The sequence below is a fragment of the Pyxicephalus adspersus genome, chromosome 8 (assembly GCF_032062135.1).
Source record: "Pyxicephalus adspersus chromosome 8, UCB_Pads_2.0, whole genome shotgun sequence".
NCBI classification, from domain to species: Eukaryota; Metazoa; Chordata; class Amphibia; order Anura; family Pyxicephalidae; genus Pyxicephalus; species Pyxicephalus adspersus.
Window position 1 is genome coordinate 38,366,834 of NC_092865.1, and position 24,676 is coordinate 38,391,509.

At 35.9% G+C, this 24,676-nt stretch overlaps 1 protein-coding gene across 5 annotated transcripts; it reads right to left on the minus strand.

The window, feature by feature from the left end:
* Nucleotides 1-217: 217 nt before the first annotated feature.
* Nucleotides 218-23,983, minus strand: LOC140336751 (coagulation factor XIII B chain-like). Of its 5 annotated transcripts, XM_072420087.1 has the most exons (14): nucleotides 23,677-23,983; nucleotides 21,523-21,714; nucleotides 20,833-20,938; nucleotides 20,173-20,249; nucleotides 18,496-18,681; nucleotides 15,588-15,680; nucleotides 14,957-15,148; nucleotides 14,638-14,829; nucleotides 12,441-12,632; nucleotides 12,128-12,319; nucleotides 7,356-7,538; nucleotides 4,751-4,942; nucleotides 3,305-3,496; nucleotides 218-456 (listed from the first exon to the last, which is right to left on the minus strand). In XM_072420087.1, the coding sequence occupies exons 1-14, from the start codon at nucleotides 23,747-23,749 to the stop codon at nucleotides 404-406; spliced, it is 2,115 nt and encodes a 704-aa protein (XP_072276188.1). In that variant the 5' UTR covers nucleotides 23,750-23,983; the 3' UTR covers nucleotides 218-403. The 5 variants fall into 5 exon arrangements, with proteins under 5 accessions (XP_072276188.1, XP_072276190.1, XP_072276192.1 ...); XM_072420089.1 differs by lacking the exon at nucleotides 4,751-4,942 and having other exon boundaries at nucleotides 23,677-23,978; XM_072420091.1 differs by lacking the exons at nucleotides 3,305-3,496; nucleotides 4,751-4,942.
* Between the last annotated feature and the right edge of the window lie 693 nt (nucleotides 23,984-24,676).

Genomic DNA, 24,676 nt, shown 5'->3' on the forward strand with positions numbered 1-24,676 from the left:
GAAGATGTAGGAATTAGTAAAAATCTACAACATTTCCAAGAATAAGAGCTTTATCTTTCAGAAAAGCTGGACATTTAGTCATATGAAAAGGTTTATGCCTATGCCAAGTTATTATTTGTTTTAAGATACAGAGTCTCTTTAAATAGTATACTTTTATTTTCTAATTTCCATTCTCCACTCCCACTCTAGTGTAAAAATATACAAACAGATTTTCAAGTTTCTTAGAGAAGCAATTTATTTAAACAGTATACATAATGTATTATGTGAAAAAATGTAACACAAACATCAAACAATCAAACAAGTTGAGGAGATTATTATGCTGTAATACTGCTATGCTTTTTGTCAGGCCTTGCATTCAGATTTTTCAGGGTTTCTCAGATGCAATTTTCTATGAAAGCAGTCCTTAGTACACTGTAGTTTCAGTTCCTACTGATGGCTGAGCGGTAACTTCATCTGCTGCAATAAGACAAATGCAAAAATTGTACACTTGTTAGTTGTTTAGACTAATTAATGCATGCAAGAAAATCTTTTCTGGGGAAAACAATCATGGCTTGATATAAAATACTGTATAATATATACAGTAAATATTACTGTGATTTCACTTACTGCATGCTAAATGTGGCATAAAAACAATTATCACACCTGATAGCAATGATTGACTTGTCCATGAAAAAAATCATTTAAAGAGCCTGGAACTTTTCTCTGGCTATTTTGAAACTGAATTCCAAATAAGACAAATAATTCCCTAATCCGAAAGTTATCTCTATCTCTAATCTGACTTTTTGTTTAATTTTGTTCTGTATAAAGCAGAACAAAAAGAAATCCTGCTGAAATGTCTCTATTACCAACTGACACTACAGCAGTTTCTAATTTAAATAACTAGTTGCAGCTTTTCGCTTTCCTTGAACAGTTATGTTACTTTCCCCCAAAGATCAGGTTTGCAGTACTGACCTTCAGTTAAATGAATGGTACCACACAGTACCTCCATGCATGCAGCCATAGTAAATAATTCAATGCTGCATGGAGTGAACTTTGGGAGAGGGAAGATTTGATGCATTAAATGTTGTGTATTACAAATTTCTTCCCTATGTATGTTGTACTGTAAATGTATGTAATACTATTTATCTGTTTCCTGTGTTATCCCCCCTTTGCAAAGTGAACATTATTATTTTGTTTAAATGTTATCTAATTTTTTGTATGTCTGTCCTAATACAAACTATATATAGGAATTTAGGGGGGAAAAACGTAATAACTGGACAAGTTATGGTAAATTGAGCAAGCTCTCCACTGAATCACTGCAAATTAATGACACATTTCATGGTGATCCTTTGAATGGCAACCAAATGAATTCATTATCATTAGTGAGCATTAGTACAGTGCTAGAACTTGCATCGTTTGTTCTATAGTGGAACATAAATAAACTATTTTTATAGTACTTGCTGAAACTACTTCCTGAGGCAGCCTATTCCCCATTTTCACAGACCTTTCAGTGACAAATCCCTTCCTTATTCAGAGAATAAATTACTTTTCCTCCAGACACAAAGAGTGCTCTCTTGTCTTTTGTAAAGATCCTAAAGTGAATATTGGGGAGGAGAGTTCTCTATATGAACCGTTCATAGTTCCTCCATTTCTTTTATTAATTTAGTTGCTCTTCTCTGCACTCTCTCCAATTCCACAATATCTTTTTTTGTAAAGTGATGCCCAAAACTGGACTGCATATTCCAGATGAAGTCTGCCCAATGCTTTGTACAGGGACAGACATATGTCTCCATCTCTGCAGTCTATTCCTCTTTTATTACTTTGCTAGTTTTAGATATGTAGCTTGGCATTGCATGCTAGTATTAAATTTAAAGAAAGTGACATTCACATTTTTGACAACTTGTATTGTCAAAATGAAAAAAAAGAAAGACAATTTAATTTAAAGGCAGATAGGTAAATTAGACAATGCCTTTTCTGGCTATGGTAAAATCTGTGTTTTAGAAAAGGCTGAGCATTCCCTGTTGTACATAGTACACAAAATAAATAAACCAGTTACATTAAAAAAATCCCAAGGATCTTAGATGAGAAAAATAGAGGAGGTAAAAGAAAGTGTTAGGTAACTGGAAAACAAAAACATTTCAAATAATCATTTGTTACAGTGTGATGGCTGCTACTTAGCAGTCTTGACACATTTTGGCTGTTTTAGCATTCCATTCAAGCATTGTACTTTTAACAGTTTATTTTTTATATTCTGAATGTTGGTACAATTGTAGCAATTGTACTATTTCCTTTAATGTAATTATCATTTAAAACACATGGCTAGAAATGAAGCATTATTTGTTTTATATAGTAACATATATGAAAGTATGCTTTAAAATTTTATAGTATGACATGGCACATATGATATGTTGCAGCCTTTTTGAAATTGTTGAAGCAGACTAAGTATAATTCTTGTTGATTTGTCTATACATGAGAAGGAAAATGTAAACATTTATTCCAATTTGAAATATCAAAAAGTACTTTCTAAATACCAGGTTTTCATAAAATATTCTTCTTTCTGTTTCTTTTTGCTCTTTCTATATACATTGCAATGTGAATGTTCACTGTCATATAATATTTAGGAAACTAGATTTATTCATAAAATCAGTAAATACACTGTGTAACCAACCTCCACTACATTTATATTTTACTCAAATATTAATGTTATGCATAATATTATCATTAGGAGTATTGTGGGTCACAGTTTTACATCACAGTTCAAGAAAAATATTGGTATATAACAGAAGAGTATGGGTCTTTGCCAGGTTTGAACAGAACTGTGATGTGTGCAAGGTGTCATAGCGTAGAGTCCTGCATATGTATGACAAAGTGGAGAGGTAATAAAAGTAAAAAGCAAATATAGCAGGAAATCACGAGGCCAGTACGGTCTGGGGACATACTGGTGGAATAGCTGGAAATGGCAATTTAAAGCTCTGGAGGATATTTATGAACTATATACATCATTGAAAAACAAATAGAACACCTAGGCAATGTCAGCGGTACTTGTACCGCCCCACTGCTGCCTCTATATATTCTCTATGGAGCTGCCGCCTAGAGAAGCTACAGGGAGTTGAAGCTACAGGGTGTGAGGGAGCAGAACACCACAATCTTATCATCAGTGTGAATTAAGCCTTAAAATGAAAGCATGTTCCATCACATTAAAGCTTTAAAAGAACTAACGTAGTGCAGCTTTCTGTACATTCAGCCATATTAACAATTAAGTAAACAAGTTGTTTGTTAATATACCCCTTTAAATCACATATTAGGTATTATGTCTGCTACTCACGCATTTTGACACATTTTGGGTATTTTAGAGTTCCATCCAAGCATTTTGCGTTTAGTTGCTTAGGTTTGGATGTTTCAAATGTATTTAAACACTTAAAATGTACAAATTCACCATGTTCCAAATACATTGACCTGCCATTTTCAACAGTTGTGTTATTTCCTTTCATGTAATCATAATTGAGAACACATGGCCCTAAAAGACAGTAGACAATATTACATTAGCATTATTTTTGTTGCATATTCTTATGATGTTAAAGGGTTTCCTTTAACATCATTACAGTTTTTGAACTTACAGAAGCAGACATAAAATACTATAGCTATTCATTTGTTTGTAATATTATATGCAAACTAGAAACAGTTAATTAAAATTTGAAATATTTAGCACAGATATCAAAATGTTCAATGTGGAGAATATACATACAGTTGTTCAATTTTCCCTTAAATTTTATCCTATAACCCTAAAAATAATGTTCTTATAACTGATAGGAGAAAAGGTAGGATATACTTCATCAGCCATTGAAGGTATATGTTAAATTTGGGATAGCAGTTCAAAAATTTCAAAACAGGACTTGATGAGGAAGAAAATCTTCAAGCCCTAATCACATGTTAAAGTGAAAATTGTGTGATACTACATGTGGGTTTTTGCATTCCATTAGGTACCTTTTAAAAGGTAATGATCTAACTAAATGCAAGATGCATCATCATACAAAAACATACTATCCGTACTAAAGATGTTTTATTAACCTCCCTGGCGGTCTGATTTTGTCAGTATTTTTGAAGTCAAAAGCACTACATTGTACATTGCATGGAAATTTGTTGTTTAAAATTCAGACCTGTAGTTGTTAGGAATAACTCCCGGGTATGATAAAGTTTGAAACACAAATCATATTAATCATAATCAAATCAAAATCACAAATCATTATTATAAATATTAATTTTATTATTATTATTATATTATTGTTAAATTAGTATCAATTATTTATTATTTGGATTTATTTTCTATCACTTTATTACTGTGATAGAGCAATACTGTGATTACTATCAATGTGTTAAAAGCAGATTACAATGTAATTTGCTTTCAAATTTCCCACCGGGCCACACCTCCCCAGTGTAACGACGCTTCACGCATTCCATTGATCACACCAGGGATGCAACACAGAAGCCATCCGGGCATCTCTGGAGGATGCCACTGGATCGTGGGGAGCAGGTAGCAGCTACCTTGAGTGTGGCTCAGGGTTCCTGCTTTTGGTACATAAAATTACCCCGAGCAACACTCGGGAATACCGCCACGGGGGTTTAAAAGGTCAAAAGCATGTGAAAGAGTTCTGTTTGAAGAGGAAAATCCCTTTTTTTCCTTTCATGCTTTCCCCAAAGGCTTTGTTTTTTGATAATTGTCTATGTATGATTGTATTGTTTATATATAAAGTTTTAACAGAAAGACCCTTACGTAGACAAGTTGGTGGAAGGTCCCAGACTCCAGCCCGACATTTAATTTTTTCTTTTCCTTTAAGTTTATAATACTTCAAACATTGAAATTGGATAACTGATCCTGAGTCATACACCTGTTTTTTCTTTCCCACCAACTCTCCAAACAAAATTTCAGGTGGGTAAACACATTTCTTTTTTTTCATTTTTTTTTCTATAACACGAATATAAATGTAAAAATATATTGAATGCATGCAAACTTGACTATACTATAATAAAAAATGTCTAATGTATAAAACTGAGAGTTTTAATTCAAACGGTTGGCTCCATGACTTCTGTGCTCAAAAGTTGGTGTTTGGGAAAGGTATCATGTAGGACCAGAAGCCCACAAGAGCAGGAGAGGGGACACAATGGGAAGTTAGACAGTCCAGGGTCAGTAACCGGGTGACCTACAGATAATGCAGTACAGGAGATTCCAGCAAAGGCAAGTACAAGAAACAGAGCCAAAGGTCAAACACATGTTGTCAGTCTGCCAAACAAGGTATCCAAAGGTAAATGCAAAGCACAGCAGAGCAGAGAATAACCAAACAAGTTATGGAAAGGTAGGTCAAATGAAACTAGAAAGCTTTACACTGACTTATTGCTAACATATGACACATGTCATGCTGATCCTTTGAACAGGAACCACATTGAATTATACCACACCTTAAACTTAGTAACAGTGCAATTATTTGAACTAAGCATGTGCAGTTGACCACTACTAATTATGTAGAGCAAAGATTAACATGGACTATTAACATGGATTATTTTTCACTACCAGAGATGTTGGCTGAGAACATTATTCTACAGAGTATGGCCAGACATGGGGTTGTTGCTAAAGGAACAGAGCACAATCATTTTGCAAAGTTTATTGTCCCTTTGCAATGTGAATCCTGCCATCTTTACTAAAACTATGTCAAGAGATTTCATGTTTTTCCCATCCTATTGCATTTCTTTGGTCCTATCCATCTATTTTCCATCAATTCCACCTTTTAAAAAATAATCTAATTCACCCATATTAGATACATTTTTTTTACCAGTTGCCCACCCAACACAATTTTGATGAGTGTGGTTCATCATAATCACCACCATCTTCAGAGTTTCCTCTCTTCACTAAGCTAAGGCCATGGGTGTTTCCTTCTGCAAATGCTCGAGATTGGGTATGCATCATTAGGGGTTTGTGGATGGCTTGAAAGCTTATCATTGGTAAAGGTTATTGTTTTTTTATGAAAGTTCGGCTTTGAGACCTAGTCACAATACTGGATTATTAAGATCAGAATTTCTTAATGTCAGCTTTTATTGGAGCATATAACATAAACAAACATTCTGATTGTAGGCATCACCATAGTAGTAGTAAAAGTTGGGAAAACTGTTAGTTTCCATTAGCAATAGCCTGTAGCAACACCTAGTAGATAAAACCTAACTGGGTTAAATACAAGTGTTCCCAGGCACCGGTGGACATTGCTATCTTATTCCGACAGCTAGGCCTATGACCCAGGGCTTCGGCCATATAATCCACCAAATGCCCCTAGCTACTTCTTACACTAAAGCATGGTAACGATTGACTGGGCCTCATGAAAGGCCAGGGTAGAGCTACTTTGAGGTATAGCAGGGGACATAGAGCATCATCTTGGTCTGGTTTGGGAAGCTCAAGGAAGTAGCTGAGAGGTATCTGCAAGTATGTCCAGCCAATCAAGTAGGCTCAAAAACCATCTCAGTAAATAGAACTGGGAGTTGGGCATGAAAGTGAAGAGTAAATGTGAGGTTATCCTAGCACGTGAAATGGGTGTACATTTGTACAAGACATTTTTAATGCAGATGAGGTCCAGTGTGGGCGCTGTCAAAGTCAAATGGACCCTGTTCTAGGCTCTTTGCATAATTCCCACATTCAACATATAAAAGTGTGCTCAGCATTAAACATCCATAGGGTAGGATGAATTAAAGTTCCTGGGGCTACATTCTTTATGGACCCAGTGTAATTTAATATCACTAGTCATATCTAGCAAAAGATTAAAGATAGAAGTTACCATTGCCCTGAGATCTTCCCCCACATTAGGTATGGGTATCCATGAATAGGAATAAGGTAGTAAGTCTAGACTGCACATAATAACTATGAAGTAGTCATTCTTGAGTCTTTGTACAACATGATTCAAGTGTTGTAACATGAGTTTCTTCAGAGAATAATGTTTTTCTACTCTATTGCTGCATTCTAACCCCCCCTTAATGCACACTCAATTGGGGACACCAAGGCATCTATGTCCCCCACTTTGAAGTACTGAGAATGTTCCTAATACCTGGGCTCAGCTGTTCAGGTAGGGTTGTCTCCAGAAATAGTCAGAAACCAGATACCCTGATGGAGTGAGTATGAAGTGAGAATACCCCTGGGCTTTTGTGTCAGGACAGATGTTCTGCTAGTGTTGTGGTTTTGTGACGGTGCTCACTGTAAAATGTTTTCATTCTTCTATTCTGTAGCCATTCCCCTCACGAGTTCTGTTTGAAGGGTAAACTCCCTTTAAAGATGATTAACATAGCTTGTGTATGTATGATTGTATTGCTTATATATTAAATATTAGCAGAAGGAACCTTACGTAGACAAATTGGTGGAATGTCCCAGACTCCATTTCGACATTTAATTTTTTGTTTTCCTAAAAGTTTAAAATTCTGAAAACATTGATATTGGATAACAGATCCTTTGTTATACACTTGTTTTTTCTCTCCCGCTAACTCTCCAAACAAAATTTCAGGTGGAGGAGGACACATCTTTTTTTGTTCTATGAAATAAAATACAAATGGTAAATATAATGAAAATGCATGCAAAACTGAAGAACAACATAGTCAAAAAAAAATGTATGAAACTATGGGAAAGGCAAATATAGTTTGGCAGTTTTTAGGTATGCAATAGGCTTTAATTGGTGAAAAAAGCTCATTTTACCTATCTTAGGCTTGTTCTGGAGCAATGTCCTTTTCTTCAATGTTTTCTTTCTCAATATTTTACATTTTTACAGAAATTACATTACAGTACAGTAATTACAGTAATTTTTTTACATCTACAGCAAGGCGCCCCTGCACAGTGGGTATTGGGTCAGCAGAAGAAGAAAGACTCCAGAAGATGTTGTCTCCCAGAGTCCAGTCAATGCTGTGAGGAAGGATAGGACACCATGGGACCAATTGGTCTGGGATGGCAGATCTTTTTTTAAAGAAGACCTAAACTAAAGATTTTGCCTTACATAAAAGTTTAGACAACCCTTTTATATACGAGTTACCTTCTTTTTCTGGGGAAGGGGTTTAAAACTCTTTTTTTTAAAGGGAGCACAGAGCCACCCAAGATACATACATCATGCATCTTTGGAGGCTTCTGGCTGCTCCTACTGCAAAATCAAAAAAGGGTTGTTTTGCTAAAGAAACAGAGAATATTCAGATTATAAATTACATAGGTTGAAAAAAAAAGACATTAATCCATCAAGTTCAACCACTAGAGAAATGAACTAACATATCCCAGATAAAACCCTATAAACATAGTTGATCCAGAGGAAGGCAAAAAAACATGATCCCATGAGGTGATTGGATGTTCCCTGGATCAACAGTCCGTGTTGTCTTTCCTTTAAACTTTAATACTCAGGTAAATGTGCTTCTACAAACCAGCGTTTTCTTAAAGCAATGTATATAACTTGCTAAAAATACTTCCTGAGGGAGCCTATTCCACATATTCACAGACTTTACTCTAAAGAATCCCTTTTTTATCGAGAGATTAATGTGTTTTCTTTCAGATGCAAACTTGCCCCTTTGTTCTTTGTAATGACCTTAAAGTGAATAATTGGAAAGAGAGTTCTCTATATGGACCGTTTTTATGTTTATACAGGGTGATCATATCCCCCCTTAAACGTCTCAAGGGAGAATAGATTCAGTTCAGCTAATCTCTCCTCATAGCTGAGCTCTCTCTCCAATTCCACAATGTCCTTTTTGTGAACTGGTGCCCAAAACTGGACTGCATATTCCAGATGTGGTCTGACCAATGCTTTGTACAGGGGCAGGATAATGTCTCCGTCTCTGCAATCTATTCCGATTTTAATACAAGAAAGTGCTTAGCTAGCTTTAATATTGCAGCTTGGCATTGCATGCTGTTATTAAGTCTATGATCTACCAGAACCCCCAGGTCTTTTTCCATTTAATTTCTGTCTCCCTCAAATGTTTTCTTACTAGACAGTATGAAGCATGTATGTTAGCCACCAAGTGCATAACTTTACATTTATCAATATTAAATGACTTTGGCAACTTGGCTGCCTAATCAAACAATACATCCAGCTCTGCTTGCAGATTATAGACATCCTGTATGAATTTTTTTCCATTACACAGTTTGGTGTCATCTGCAAACACAGAAATGGTACTTTTAATACCAAACTCTATATCATTTATAAAGATGTTAAACGGTAAAGGTCCCAACACTGGACCCTGGGGTACACCTTAGACCATTCAGAGTATGAATCGCTACTCTCTGGATGCAATCTTTATGCCAATTTTTATCAACTGCTATTCCACTGTCTACCTGTTTACTTACTTCCTCATAAAAGGAGAGTAAATTTGTTTCACAACTTCTGTCTTTTTTTGAATCCCTGCTGATTGTCACATATAAAGAAGAAACTCATCTATGTGGTTCTTTATCAAACTCTCTGGAATGTTTCCAACTATAGAAGGTAAACCTATCGGTCTGCAGTTACTTGATAATGACTTTGCTTTCTTTTTAAAGATAGAAACCACATTGGCATTACGCCAATTCATTGGTACCATGCCAGTGATTAAAGATGACCTAAAAAAATTTGAAATACAGGCTTTGAAAATAACTGAGCTCAGCTCATCGAGGACATGTGGATGCAATCTATCAGGATCTGGTGCTTTATCAACTTTAATTTTGTCCAACTGTTTCTCAATCATATCAATTTTGAGCCATTGTGGTTTGTTTAAGGCGGTGCCATTGCTATTTGCATTTTGGACTTGAACCCTGCCATTTTCCCTTGTGTAGACAGAGCAAAAAACAGTGTTTAGCAACTATCCCTGAATACCATCCCCGAGATATCCTTTAAAGTAGTGGTCTCTAACCCTGGGCTTTGTAGCTGTGCCTGTCCGTGGCAGGTGAGTAGGGGGGCCGCAAGTGACAGGAAGCAAAAGTGTCGGAGTCTTATGTGAAAATCCCACCTTCGGAATGCGTACTACTGTCTGAAAAGATGTCTGAAAAGATCTCCTATCTTTTCTATGAGATCGGGCTTCAGTGTGAGCTCCCCGAGAATTAATTAATTTCAACCTCCTGAATGTAACAAGTTGCCACATATGGGGTCCCAAACATAAAATCCTAATAAGAATCAGGGATCTTTCTTCATTAAAGTTGAACTGAAGTGAAAAAAAAATGACACCTCAGATCTGTGACATATACCACTCCATTTGTCAAAAAAAAGCTGTCCACTTACCTTCTCTGAACCCCAATTTCTCTTACAGTAGAGAAAAAAGCAATGTAAGATAAGTGGGGGATTCTTGTGTCTACCGCCCCCCACCAAGAATTCTTCATCATTCCTACCCTACCATGGTGCCCTGTCACACATAGATATCCCTTTTTATTCTTTGAACCCCAATTTCTCCTGAATGAGGAGCTGTAGGTTTATTAAAATGCATGATAAGTGGGGGATTCTTGTAGCTAACTACCCCTAAACTTTTATTGCTGCGGCATCATCACATCACAGCGCTAGCCGCAGCGCCCCTCCTTACACTGCTCTACAGCTGGTGACAGATACCACACTGACAGTGTGACAGCAGAAGCGCAACCAGTGGGAGCACGGGCATCTCCCCTCACACTGCTTACACAGGAGGTGCTGAGAATGGCAGAGTAATGTATGTAAGGCTTACACTTCTCTGCCATTCCCAGCAGCTCTGCCATCTGACAGCACAGAAGCTCTTTTACACTACTCTGATATTCTCAGCTAGTGTGCTGACAGGAGGCCGGGCTGCTGAGAATAGCAGAGTGGTGTAAGCTGTACATATACCGGGCTGCTGCTAAATCTTATTCTATGTTATCGGGCCCTGCTGTCAGAAAGGTTGGAGACCACTGCTTTAAGGGGCTTACATCAGCTCCGATATTTTTGCTTGCAATACATTTTAAAAAAATTGGGGTTTGTCATTACTTTGCAATCTGTCTTTCATTTTGAAGTTTTGCACATTTTATTTAATTTTTACATCTTTTGTTATATACTTTATAATTTTCAAATGATGAAGGTTATCCCTGATGTTATTTTTATCATCATGTCATCATATTTTAACTTTTTGGAATGCCCTTTTTCTTATTTTTTGCTTTTTTGACATTAGCTTTGAGCCACATAAGTTTTCATTGCATTGTTCCCTGCATTTCTTTGGAAATTGCAGCTGCAAAGCTATTGAGGTTCTTAAAGGTTAAGCTGCCAATTATGTGACAAGGTAACAGGATACAATAATTATAGCTTTGCATCTTATAATGCTGTACAAGTAATAAAATATGGGGGGGGGGGGATTCACCACTTGTTCCTAGGTTCACGTTTACCTACTGCTCACTGTTGCAGAGTGTTTGGAGTCCACAGATCTTGGGTATGTGCAAAAGTGGGTTTCCCAAACATCAGCAAATATCATTCTCAATTTATTTAATAGGTAGTGCTGTGTTTGTTTTCATTCACAATGAATACAAGCATACTAGCTGTCACTTTCTATTAGATCTATGAGATTGTAATGAAAAAGTGAAAATAAAAGTCAAAGCACATAAAAAAATTGCAAATGACCTAACTCAGTGGTGCCCAACCTTTTTTTTTATCTGAGGGCTGCTGTTGACATTGATTGGGGGACAAAAGGCATTTTCTCCTGGCTCCCACGTTTCCAGTTGCCAACATCCCTTTGTTTCAGAGAAATTGAGGGTCACAGAAGGTAAATGGTCAGCTATGAGTAACAGGCACCCCACCAGCCACTCAGTCCGTCACACGACAGTGTCTGCAGATTTGACTCCAGGCAGGGTTCCATGGCATGAGGAAGGGGTAACCGCACCGCAACCTCCCGCCAGTCTGAACACAGGCTTTATGTTTTGTGAACAAGCAAGTATTTATTAGTGGCAGCACAGCACAGAGTGAATTGATAGTACCCTAATGCTCATTGCCAAAGAAGTGTCCCCCGGGGTACTCACTGCGGGCCGTAGCTTGGCTCCCTTGACCTATAACATATTGTGGACTAACTCTGCACCATCAACCATGTCAACTTAATACCTTAAATGTATTTTTGCACTTTCAACACATCATTATGCAAATTGTTTATCAATAAACCCCTAAATCAGATGTTAAATATTATGGCTGCTACTTACTGATCTTGACACATTTTGGGTATTGTAGTGTTCCATCCAAGCATTTTGCGTTTAGCTGTCCAGGTTTGGATATTTCGAATGTAGGTAAGCACTTAAAATGTACAGCATCATCATGTTCCACAAACTTTGACCTGACATTTTCAACAGTCGTGTTATTTCCTTTCATGTAATTATAATTAAAAACACATGGTCCTAAAAGACAGAAGATAAATATACTTTAGTAATTTTTTTTTATATTATTTTATTTAATAAAGTAATAGAATTTTCTTTAAAATGTCATATAAATATGACGTTTTAGCAGAAAGAACCTTACGTAGACAAGTTGGTGGAAGGTCCCAGACTCCATCCTGACATTTAATTTGTTGATTTCCTTTAAGTTTATAATACATCAAACATTGATATTGGATAACAGATCCTGAGTCATACATCCATTTTTTCTCTCCCATGAGCTCGCCAAACAAAATAAAAGGTGGAGGAGAACACTTCTTTTCTGTCCGTTTTTGTTCTATAAAAGAAAATAATTAAAATGCCTGAAAACTGATTGTGTTTTATAATCAAAATCTAATGTGTAAAACAGAAAATAAATTCATTATTTCAGCTTCAATGAAGAGTTTCTATGAAATTTCTCTTTTGTGATAGTGAGAAAGGCAAAGATGGTTTGGTAGTCCCTAGGGAAGCAATAGGCTTAAAAAAGCTGGTTTCAACTATCTTGAACCTTTTCTTGTGCTAATATTATGTCCTAATGTTTGCCACATTTTTCACAGAAAGAAGAAAAAAAAGCACTAAAAAATTACAATCAGGAGTACACGGTAAAGAACCAAATACACAATGAATGGAACATGCAAAAAAATTAACTACACTTAATACACCCCCTACACACCCACAGAACATATACTGAACACTCTAAATAAAGAAATAAAAGTAACTTGCTATTCGGCTTGAGGAAGTTCCACAGTAATAGGAATTAGTTTGTCTCAATGGTTCCCATTTAATAATGTTCTCCAAGGCTGGAGAGAATACACTTTCATCAGTGAAGCTGGGTAAACCAGCAAACCTGGAATGGATTTCCTAAAAGTCATTAGCTATTTGTTAGCAAATGTTTTCAATCCTGGACCAGATCCATTCTAGGTTTGCTGGATTACCCAGCTTCACTGATGAAAGTGTATTCTCTCCAGCCATGAAGAACTTTAATAAATCAGGGCCAATGACTCTGCTTTACTGCCACATCCCCCTCCTCGGAGTAATCTATGACAAAAAGCAGCACTTTCAACAAAACATTTGCTTTTCTTTAATTTATTTATTTGAAAGTTAAAAGACAAAATTGACACATTTCATCATTTACGAAAAAATGCACCAAAATAACTTCTCTAAGTTCTACTTTCTGTAAAAATAAATACTAAAGAGTGTACTCATGAACTTGAATATACATATTTAAACAGACACATTTGTAAGAAACAGCAAATAAAAATTACATAAAAAGGGCTATCACAGCACAAAACTATATAAAATGTCCCTCAGGTGCCTCAGTTTACTTTGATCAATAAGAAAGTAGAGTGCCAACCCTAAATAGTTTACTTTACCCATATAAAAGGAAATTCTTGTTAGGTATATCCAGACACCAGTCAGTCTTTGTACCCCAAAATCTCTGCAATAGATACTTCCAGAGAAATGCAATTTATGTGTCAGATAGCCAAGGGGTACATGTTGCTATTATTACATCTTCAGGTCCCTACATCCCCCCTTTCATGAGAATTTAGGGTTCACTGAAGGTAAGGGGCCAGATATGTGTGACAGGATGGCACGGTATTACAGGTATAATTTTTCATATCTTGTGATGGCGCCGTAGGGATGAAATGAAAAGAGGGAGATAGTCACAAGAGACCTTCGCTTGCAGTTACATTTCCTTTTTCTTACAGAGAAATTGCAGTTCATAGAGAGTAAGGGGATAGCTATGTGTGACAGGGTAGCATGATATGATGGGCATACCATTTTATTGGGTGGGGGACAAAAGGCATTTCCTACTGGCTCCTACATTTCCAGTTGCCAACATCCCTTTGTTCCAGAGAAATTGAGGGTCACAGAAGGTAAGTGGTCAGCTATGTGTAACAGGCACCCCACCAGCCGCTCAGTCCGTCACATGGCAGTGTCTGCAGATTTGACTCCAGGCAGGGTTCCGTGGCATGAGGAAGAGGTAACCGCACCACAACCTCCCGCCAGTCTGAATGCAGGCTTTAAGTTTTGTGAACAAGCAACTATTTATTTGTGGCACCACAGCACAGAGCGAATTGACAGTACCCTAATGCTCATTGCCATAGAGGTGGCCCCCGGGATACTCACCGCGGGCTGTAGGTAGGGACCCCTGACCTAACATATTGTGGACCAATTCTGCACATTCAACCATGTCAACTTAATACCTTAAAAGTATTTTTGCACTTTCAACACATCATTATGCAAATTGTTTATCAATATACTTCCTAAATCAGATGTTAAGTAATAAAGCTGCTACTTACTGATCTTGACACATTTTGGGTATTGTAGTGTTCCATCCAAGCATTTTGCATTTAGCTGTCCAGGTTTGGATATTTCGAATGTAGGTAAGCACTTAAAATGTACAACTTCATCATGTTCCAAAAACTTTGACCTGCCATTTTCAACAGTCGTGTTATTTCCTTTCATGTAATAATAATTTAGAACACATGGTCCTAAAAGAGAGTAGATAAATATACTTTAGTAATATTTTTGTTTTGTATCATTTTATTTATAAAACTAAAAGAGTTTTCTTAAAATGTTAATTATTTAAATATGAAGTTTTAGCAGAAATAACCTTACGTAGACAAGTTGGTGGAAGGTCCCAGACTCCATCCTGACATTTAATTTGTTGATTTCCTTTAACTTTATAATACATCAAACATTGATATTGGATAACAGATCCTGAGTCATACATCCATTTTCTCTCTCCGATGAGCTCGGCAAACAAAATTAAAGGTGGAGGAGCACACTTCGTTTCTGTCAGTTTTTGTTCTATAACATGACATATAAATGTTAAAAATTAATAAAATGCCTGGAAACCGATTGTGTTTTATAATCAAAATCTAATGTGTAAAACCGTTTTCATTTCCCAAATAAATTCATTATTTCAGCTATTATGATGATATTCTGTCAAATTTCTCCTTTGCGATAGTGAGAAAAGCTAGAATGGTTTGATAGTTTCTAATAGGCTTAAAAAAGCTGGTTTCAACTATCTTGAACCTCTTCTTGTGCTATTATTATGTCCTAATATTTGCCACATTTTTCACAGAAAGAAGAAAAAAGGCATAAAAAAATTACAATCAGGAGTACACAGTAAAGGACCAAATACACAATGAATGAAACATGCAAAAAAATTCCTACACTTAATTCACCCCCAGCACATACATGGAAGAACATAAACTAAACCCTATAAATAAAGAAATAAAAGTACCTTTCTGTTCGACTTGAGGAAGTTCCACAGTAATAGGGATTAGTTTGTCTCCATGACTCTGCTTTACTGCCATACCCCCCTCCTCAGAGTAATCTATGACAAAAAGTAGCACTTTCAACAAAACATTTGCTTTTCTTGAATTTAATAATTTGAAAGTTAAAGGGCAAAATGAACAGGTACACATTTCACCAATTACAAAAAGTTAGTTACTTAAAGAAGAAGTTCTACTTCCTGTAAAAATAAATACTCATGTGTACTCAAGAACTTCATTATATATATTTAAACAGACACACATGTAAGACAACAGCAAATACATATTACATAAAAAGGGCTATCACAGCACAAAACTATATAAATGTCCCTCAGTTTACTTTAATCAATGAGAAAGTAGAGTGCCAATCCAGTCACCAGTCAGCCCTTAACAAAGGCAAAAACAAAGGCAAAAAAATGTACCTGCATGTAGAAACCAGAGAAGATTCATCAGACCACCTACTTCTTGCTAAGTACACAAGCAAAGGTCCGCAGAGCAGTCAGGTCACATTGTAATCCACTACTCAGACACACACCGATCCTTCCTTCCTATTTTCCATTTGACGTTTCCACATGTTGGTAATGGGGTTTCCACACAATATCCATAAACTAAAAAATCCTCACCATGGCATCCTCACACAGAATTCTTTACTAAAACATTTTCAGTAGGTTAACAAACAGTTTGTTACACAACTCAATAAATGGTTCCCAATAAGACATGACACTCATTGCAATATATTGTCCCAAACACATTAGGCCTGATTTTTTACAGCTCTCCAAGGCTGGAGAGGATACACTTTCATCAGTGAACCTGGGAGATCTGGCAAACCTGAAAGTAGAATGATCTTCAGTCAAAATAAAATGAAATTCTGGTATTATGTAAATCTAGAAAAATAATATATTGCTGCTTTCTAGCCCTTAAGTATGGTTGCTGTATTAGTTTTCTAGTTTCAGCTTTTTTTTTCTTTTACTTTGGTGATCCTGCTTTTTTTACAAGCTTGTAGAACTTTGTTCAAGAATGACAACACTCACCTACTGTACCAAATACCCCCTCTCATCTCCATACCATGGGGAAAAGGGTGTTTCTAGGGCGTACATACCCCTAATGTTACAATGCAACACAATTACTATAGCATAAAAATAAATACATTTGTTTCTCAGGTGATATATAGGATATGTGAATGAGAATCCTTTGTTGCATTTTATAGTAAGGCCTTTAGGGTCTGAAACTTCATATATAGGAATGCATTTAAATTCAATCCCCTCATTGTGTGCAACATCCATCATTTAATAATCCTTTACTTGTATATTTTGTTGCTTCATTTTGTCACTCTGTATTGTGCATTGGTATATACAATGAAGATGTCCAAATGAAAACTTTTCTTGGAACCAAAATATGGATAAAATAGCTGTGTAAAATCCCTGCTAAGTAAGCCAAATTAGTATTGTCTAGCTAAAATCTGCTACCTTTGTACCTCTTTATGCAATAGGTATGTATCCAGTTGTATTTGGCTTGTAACTTATTTTTGGCAAACATTTTGTCAAATACTCCTTAGGGGTGCATTTACAGACCAACACTCTACCAACAATTCTGCCCCTTTAAGCAGATCTATCATTATTTTTATATTTAAATAAAAGGGTGGATAAACCTTTTATATAAAGGAAAAAATGTATTTTTTTTTAAATTATGTGCTTGATTTTGGGCAGAAGGGGCAAAACGAGTGCTGTTCTCAGGTATGTGCAATAGGATTACAGGAACGCCACCTGATCTCGTGCCTACTCGTGCCTACTCGTACTAGTGTGCGATTATTTTTTATTATAGTTGGCAACTCAGCAACAATGGTCACCAGGACAAAAAGAGTGATCCTCCTCCGTAGGACACAGACAGAAAAAAAGCCTGCAGATGGGCTATTATATCTAAAACTAAAAAAAATGCCTTTATGTAAACTATGAGCCCTAATTATAAATTATTCTGCTGTCAATTCATCTGAAATTTGCTGAGAAGTATTAAAACCTCTCTTTTAACCTCCCCAGCGGTAAAAAAAAACAAGCTGAAAGCAGCAAACCCGAGTCACCCCCAGGTAATTAAAAAAGTAGAAAAATGAAGGCTTACCTGGTCCCATCAGCATCCCCTGGGCTCCTGCGATCCTCGGGCCGTGTCCTCTTCCATGATCTGTCTTCCGGCGAGTGTGCTGACGTTTACGGCGAGTTTCCGGTAACGTCGGCATGTACAATCGCTGCTAGGGGTGTGGTGGGAAAATTGCATTCAATACAAAATAACTATATTGAAAGCAATACGCTGAGTTTATATGTCTAAAAGAAGTGCATTGACTTTAATAAACATGTATCTTACAGTATAATACAGTATAATATAATATATGAATAGTATGAGTATAATAAAGTTCATGTCAAAATCATGTCAAAGTTTAGTAATACATTTATTAAATTATTTATTTTTTTATTTATTATTTTGACATGATTTTGTGTTTCAAACTTTATTATACTCATACTATTATATTATACTGTAAAATAAATTTTCATGAAAAACAATGTACCGCTTTTAGACATATAAATCCGGACAGAAATGAACCGCCCTAATAAAACAATGACACATTCTGCCATCTAGTGGCTACTTGTCAAAGTGCAGAGCTGTCACAATAGGCAATGCTATATGTATAAATGAAATTTATGAGAAAATTGACAGGGAATTCATTTATAAATACCTCCCTTTGAGATAGTCAGCACATCTGTTTTAAACACAGGTAACATTTACCTGTGATGCTGCCCACTGTTTTACAGGTTAATTTAAGGTTATCCCTGCCATGTTTGTCACTGGTCAGCTTATGATGTTTTTTTAAAAAATGTGTTTTTTCCAAACCTTTGCATGTTGGTGGCTCGATATTCCAAGTCCCATTTGTTGTGCAGTAAATCTGGGATGGCCCATTAAGCTTATCATTTGGATTTTTGCATTGCAGATTTATTACTTGACCGTGAGTATATTCTTCATCCAACACAGTGGACAAAATTCTTACACTGTCATCCACCACTGGGGGACATAGTCGGGCTATAAGAAAGGTAAGAAAGGTGTGAGTAATATTGCAAACAATTAAACACAGTAAGGCTCTATTTATAAAACGGGGAATCTGACATTCGGTAAAACATTTCCTGGTGACAATCAATTTTTGCCATTAAAACACATGGACCTGGAAGATTCCCACTAGGGAATGTTTGAAGGAACATCTGATTACCTGTTTTATAAATAGAACCCCTAATGTTCTATTAATGGGGTTTCTTTTAGGCTGTTAGTTTTGTTTTAAACAATGGCAGTCCACTGTGTATGTCCTGTTTTGGTACTTAGTACTTTAGTACTCAGGTTCTTGTGCACATAAACTGGGCAGCTTTTGCAGGAAGAAATGCATTTTGTGGCATAAGTTATACTACTTATGGTGCTTTCCAATGACAGGCTGCTACTTATAACATCATTTTCTGATGCTATCTTTCATAAATTAACAATAGTACTAGTGTATACACTTCTGAACAGCTTCTGAATCAAACCACCTGCTAATAAATCTTGCTATAGTCTGGGCTGACCATGTATTGTTAAGTGGTCTTGTTGCATATCTTATAGAATTAGACATTATACCAGGGGTTGACAAACTCTGGCCTTTAGGCCAGATACGGCCTAGCCTGTAGTTTGTTCGGGCCTAATTCCCCCTGGTCGATCAGACCTATTGCCGGCGGATTAGCCAGGGGGCGTTAGGAACTACCGGAGCCAGAGCCGCTGGAGCTCTAGAGCCACCCCCTTGCAGTGCCTTTCCTATTTACCGCGGCCAGTGTTGATACTTCTGCCGCTGCAGTAAATAGGGAAAGCAATGCATACGGAGGAGAGGGATTTCACTTCAGGGGGTGTTCATTGGTGGTGGAGGGAGCCATTAGGGCGGGTCCAGCCTAGTGTGCTCCCGCCCACCCCATAAATGGCCTAGTGGCCATAGAAGTTTGCCGACCCCTGCATTATACCAACACTTCTGATTGCTTTGTTAATGATAATATAGGGTATTGTGTCACAACATTTAGCTCACAAAGCTAATCTAGCTTCTTTCCTAGAATCACGAAAAAAAGGAAAAAACTCTGTAGGACCTAATTTCTATGTAGGCCTAGTAAGAAATTAAAAAATAAATCAAGTTAATTAATACAAATAATAAAATTAACAATTTCTCTGTGTTTTATCGGTTTGAAGGATTTCTTTTTAAGTAAAATAATAGGCATCAAATCATAGGCATGGAATTAATGTTAATTGGTAAATCATTAGTCAAATCTTTTGTAGCTTTTTTTAAAGAGATTTATCTTGAGAATCCAGAGGCTCTTTCTCTTAGAAAAATGGAACTGAGTGTCTGAAAAGTTTCCTAATGAAATGTTTCTTTATGTAGAAATGAATATTTTACCTGGGTGTTATTACTCCATTATTCTATGAACATTTTATTTATCAAGTTTAAGGCATAGATTAAAAAGATTATTTCACCTTATGATGAACTGCGAGATCATAATTTATCATTACCTTCACACTCAGGAGGTTCTTTTGACCATCCAAATACTGTACACTCAATCCTTTTATGTTTGCTAATCATTTGATACCTAAGGATTAAAAACATATAAATTAAAGAAAACATACAAGATTTAACATACAAAAAAATATTAAAAACAATGAAGTCAATAATGAATCACATGAGTTCATTTATATTCTTTTTCCTTTTAGTTATACATTGTTCCTATAAATTGTCCTACCATTACAAGCTACTCTTTAAATGGGCAAAAAGGCAATTGCATATTAAGAATTTAGGCGAAAGGCTAATAAGTAGACAACCAGCCAAGACTAGGTCCAAGTGGGCAAAAGAAAGCCAATTGAATTAAAAACAGATTAGCTGTAATAGAAGCCTGTGTTGGTTCACTCACGCATAGAAGTCCATTCTTTACCCAATAAGCCTCAAAAGCTAAAAAAAAAACAAAAAATAAAAAACACCTGTTAAACTAGAAACATATAAAGTTTTTTTTAGACTAGACTATAAATTGTAGTGCCTGTGTCACACTTTACTGACAAGTAAAATATAGTAAGGGTCTTAATAAGTAGCGTCGTATTGAACTATCTGACCTCATTATTACATTTTTTACCTCAGGTTTAGATCAGTAATTCTTTTTAGCTACATCTGCTAGTACTTACCCTGGTTGACAGGAGTACTCAACTATAGCTCCAAATAAAAAGTCTTCTTCATTTATTAGCTCAAATGTCCCAAAATCAATTTCCCCAGGGTTATTACAGCGTTTTCCTGTTATGAACATAAAATATGGATAAAAAATATGTTTTTATAAACAGAAATATTATTCTATGTCATGTTAAGGATCTTTCTGAATATATTTCTGTAGTTCTTTGTCTTTCTTTGTTTGTTTCTGTAAAAAAGAAATGTGTGTTTGGGTAGAGAAAACAATGATGAGAGTTCCCAGCTAAAATTTCCAGCTCTTGCTTCAATGGGCCCTCACCCTGTATTTTTTAAGAAATTAAAAGTAACAGTAAGACTATGTTTTAATGGCTCTTCCCAAGGAATGATAATGAATCAAGGGGACCAGATAGAGAAATCTGGGCAATGGGCCTGATTTATTTAAGCTCCCCAAAGCTGAAGAGGATACACTTTCATTAGAGAAGCTGGGTGCTCCAGCAAACCTTTTATTATAAGGCTGAAAGAACTACATTTTATTCTGTGTGTACTTGGTAACTGCAATTATGTATATTCTATGACTTTAAAAAGCCTGGCTAGGCGAAGATTAAAAGCATTTCAAACCAGGTATGGTTATACCTAATACAACACATTATCCTTTTTCCGATAAATGAAATAAATCAAATCAGTATGCTTACTTTTGCAACTTCCATTTGAAATTCTGACCCATTCACCTTCTGAGCAAATCTTTCTAATAGTTCCAAGACGCATATATCCAGGACGACAAATATAATAGGCTAGTACTCCCTGGGAATATGCTTGTTTGTTCCAGTCCCCTTTACTCCAGTCCAATTCTGCATGTTCCACTTTTGTTGGATGTTTGCACTTATCTAGGAAACAAATTCCTTATAATAAATGTTCATTAACTGTTGGGTTATGCTTGATGAATGCTTAATTTTTAATCAGCCTATGTAACTATGTAGTAAAAATATTTTTTACTAAATATTGTGATTGCACTACTTTTTTTTATTACCCCTTGCCACCTATCTATCTATCTATCTATCTATCGATCTATCTATCTATCTATCTATCTAATCTAACCACTGTGCAACAGGATGCAATATATTAATCACAAGATAGGTCCAACTTTCTTAAAGTTGTGTGGTAAATATTACATATCAATCAAAATCTGACTAAAGACCAACATTAAAAAACTAATTAGTTTATCATTAGAGAAACACTATGAGCCTGATTTATTAAAGCTCCCCAAGACTGGAGAAGATGGGCTTTCATGGGTGAACCTGGGTAATCCCACAAACCTGGAATTAATTTCATAAAACATTTGCTTTTATTTGGCAAATTTGGCAAAGTAAGGCAATGTAGGAGGCATTCTTCCCACTGTCCATCACACTTATGTACTGTGAGCTGTGGTTACAGTAATTACAGCAGGGGTTCTCACGTAAAAGGTTGAGAAAACTGCTTTAAGATATGTCTATAGCTAACAATTTTAATTTTAATTGAATTAATATGAATTGCCTAAACCCCTTTTGCATTTTTTCATTAGTTACATTTATTTATTTTTGTTGTCACCAGGTGAAAATATAGAGGTCAAAACTCCCCAGCAGGCCCATAGACAGTAGTAAAAATTTGACAGCAGTCCTAACTCTTCCCCTACTCTGGAATGAACTTTGCTAAAATAACTGTAATAATATAAATTACATTTATGTTAATAAGCATGCAGGTATACTTCAACTAGTCCTTTCCCAACCACTGAAACCAAAGACTATTATATAACAACTTTAGGACAAATTATTGTAACTTGATGTAATGCCTATAATTGCTCTTAGCAATAAAATGATATATGAGCCTTGTTCCAATGAATCATTGTTCTTGAACTATATAATTGAACCACTCAGCACATCTCTAAGCGCAACATCGCCATCATAGAGTATGAACATAATTTGAAAGGTCTTCTAGATAGGTTGCAATATAATGAGTATTGCTGCAGATTACCTAATCAGAAAAAAAGTTGTTGGTGTTGAGTGACATGTGAACATAACCCACTGTAGATCTCACTCACTTGGATTATACTTTCTGCTGCAATTTCATTAGAAAATGCATGACAGGGCTATCAGGAAACTGAGGAAGAATGAGTCTGTCCACAAAAAGGAGATAGTTGGGGGAGAACAGGAGTCTGATGGTAGGAAGCAAGGTGTGTGTCTAGGTACACTACTGGGTACTACTGAATATTCCAGTAAATTGGAACATGCTGGTACATCGTTTTCATATTACAAGGGTAATACAGAGTGTGGAAGCTAGGTCAGTATCAAATTATGTTTGTTATCAATAAGTTGGGGTTGACTTACTAAAATTTTGGCTGTTCACTTGGCAAAGTGAATTATAGCTCGGCAAGTTTATTGAATTAGGTGAAAATTCAGTTTGCAAAGAATACCAAATCTTATGCAAGAAAATATAAACCTTTGATTTTTCCACATGATTGAATGGCTAAAGTCAGCTGAGCTTCATCTCATTTACCAATAATTCTCAAGTTACCAATAATTCACTTTCCTAAACAACCTAAACCTCTATAGTAAGTTACCATATTATCATCATTATATACATACACTTTTAAGACTCTGAATTTCATTTATCAAAATATTTTTCTATTAGATAATTCATATTACAGTGTAGATTTGAACAAATAAATATGACATCCAAACCTTTTCAGGGAGAATAAAAATCCTATTTTTGTTATCAGACAATAAAAGGAAAGAAAAAGAAAAGGAGAGAAGAAGGAAGAAAGACTATTTTACCATATCACTTTATCACACGTTAGCTTGTTGTGATCTTACCTTTCAAAATTGTCGGTATAGCACAGCTGAAAGTAACAGCTCCAATAGAAAATATCAGTCCCAGCACATTCATTCTGCCACAGGGTGAAAAGATGTGGTTCTTGAACAGTTATAAAACCACTTAATAATTTGCACTTTCATATATAGGATAACTTCTCTTTTATTTCAATGCTCTTTTCAGTTTAAATTCAGGAAATTAGTTATGATGTTGTCTTGTTGTATTTAATGAGCATTTAACTTTCCCTATTTAGAAATTCACTGGTACTTTTTTGTTCCATGAGTAACGTCTGTGTACTGACAATAACATGTTTGTATGATCATGTGACTCTATGGAATGTGATTTCATGTTTTCCTTGGTTTTCTGCACTCTAAAAAATGTCAATTACTATAACAACCGGGAACTTCCCACGTGGGATATAACCAATTCTCCTAATAACTGAAATGTTTGCTAGAGTACAGATCAAGTAATGCTGAGAAACAAAATCTCAAGCTGAGAAACCAGTTTAGTATTTATGATTATTGTTAAATGCCTTGTGCATCTATACTTAAAAACTATGAATGTATGTACTAATGAGAGAGAAACATTATCCTGCTGAACACCTCCACCGTGACTTACCCCCACCATATTCAGATTGAAACAGAAAATTGCTGTTTATGGTAAGCCAAGCCCAATGTCAGTCAAATATGTAGACTGTCCCTGGGGAACCAAGAAAGCTGGAAACTGTCTGAATGTATTTATAAATATATGTGTATGTCCACGGTATTCACTTCAGTACCAGATACCCATCGCTACTAACATTGGAACCTAACATATGGGCACTTTGGGAAGGAGAAAATTAGTTAAAATGAGCATGGTTGAAATGCACTAAATATTGTAAGTGGCTTTATGCAGAGCCTGTACAGGGTACACAGTGTGCAGTGCTTGCGCTCACAAAATATTTCACAAAGAAAGCTAACTATCTGAGAGTACCTTAAAGAAGAGCATTATTAGTGGAAAATT

What these genes read in the sequence shown, in the direction of transcription:
- LOC140336751 (XM_072420087.1), bottom strand. Translation starts at nt 23,749, where the DNA reads ATGAATGTGCTGGGACTGATATTTTCTATTGGAGCTGTTACTTTCAGC. An exon ending in CCCAAAATGTGTCAAGATCA is followed by an intron (nt 7,539 to 12,127) that starts GTAAGTAGCAGC and finishes TTTATTTCATAG; the next exon opens with AACAAAAAAAGATGTGTCCT. An exon ending in CCTTCCACCAACTTGTCTAC is followed by an intron (nt 3,497 to 4,750) that starts GTAAGGGTCTTT and finishes ACTGTCTTTTAG; the next exon opens with GGCCATGTGTTCTCAATTAT.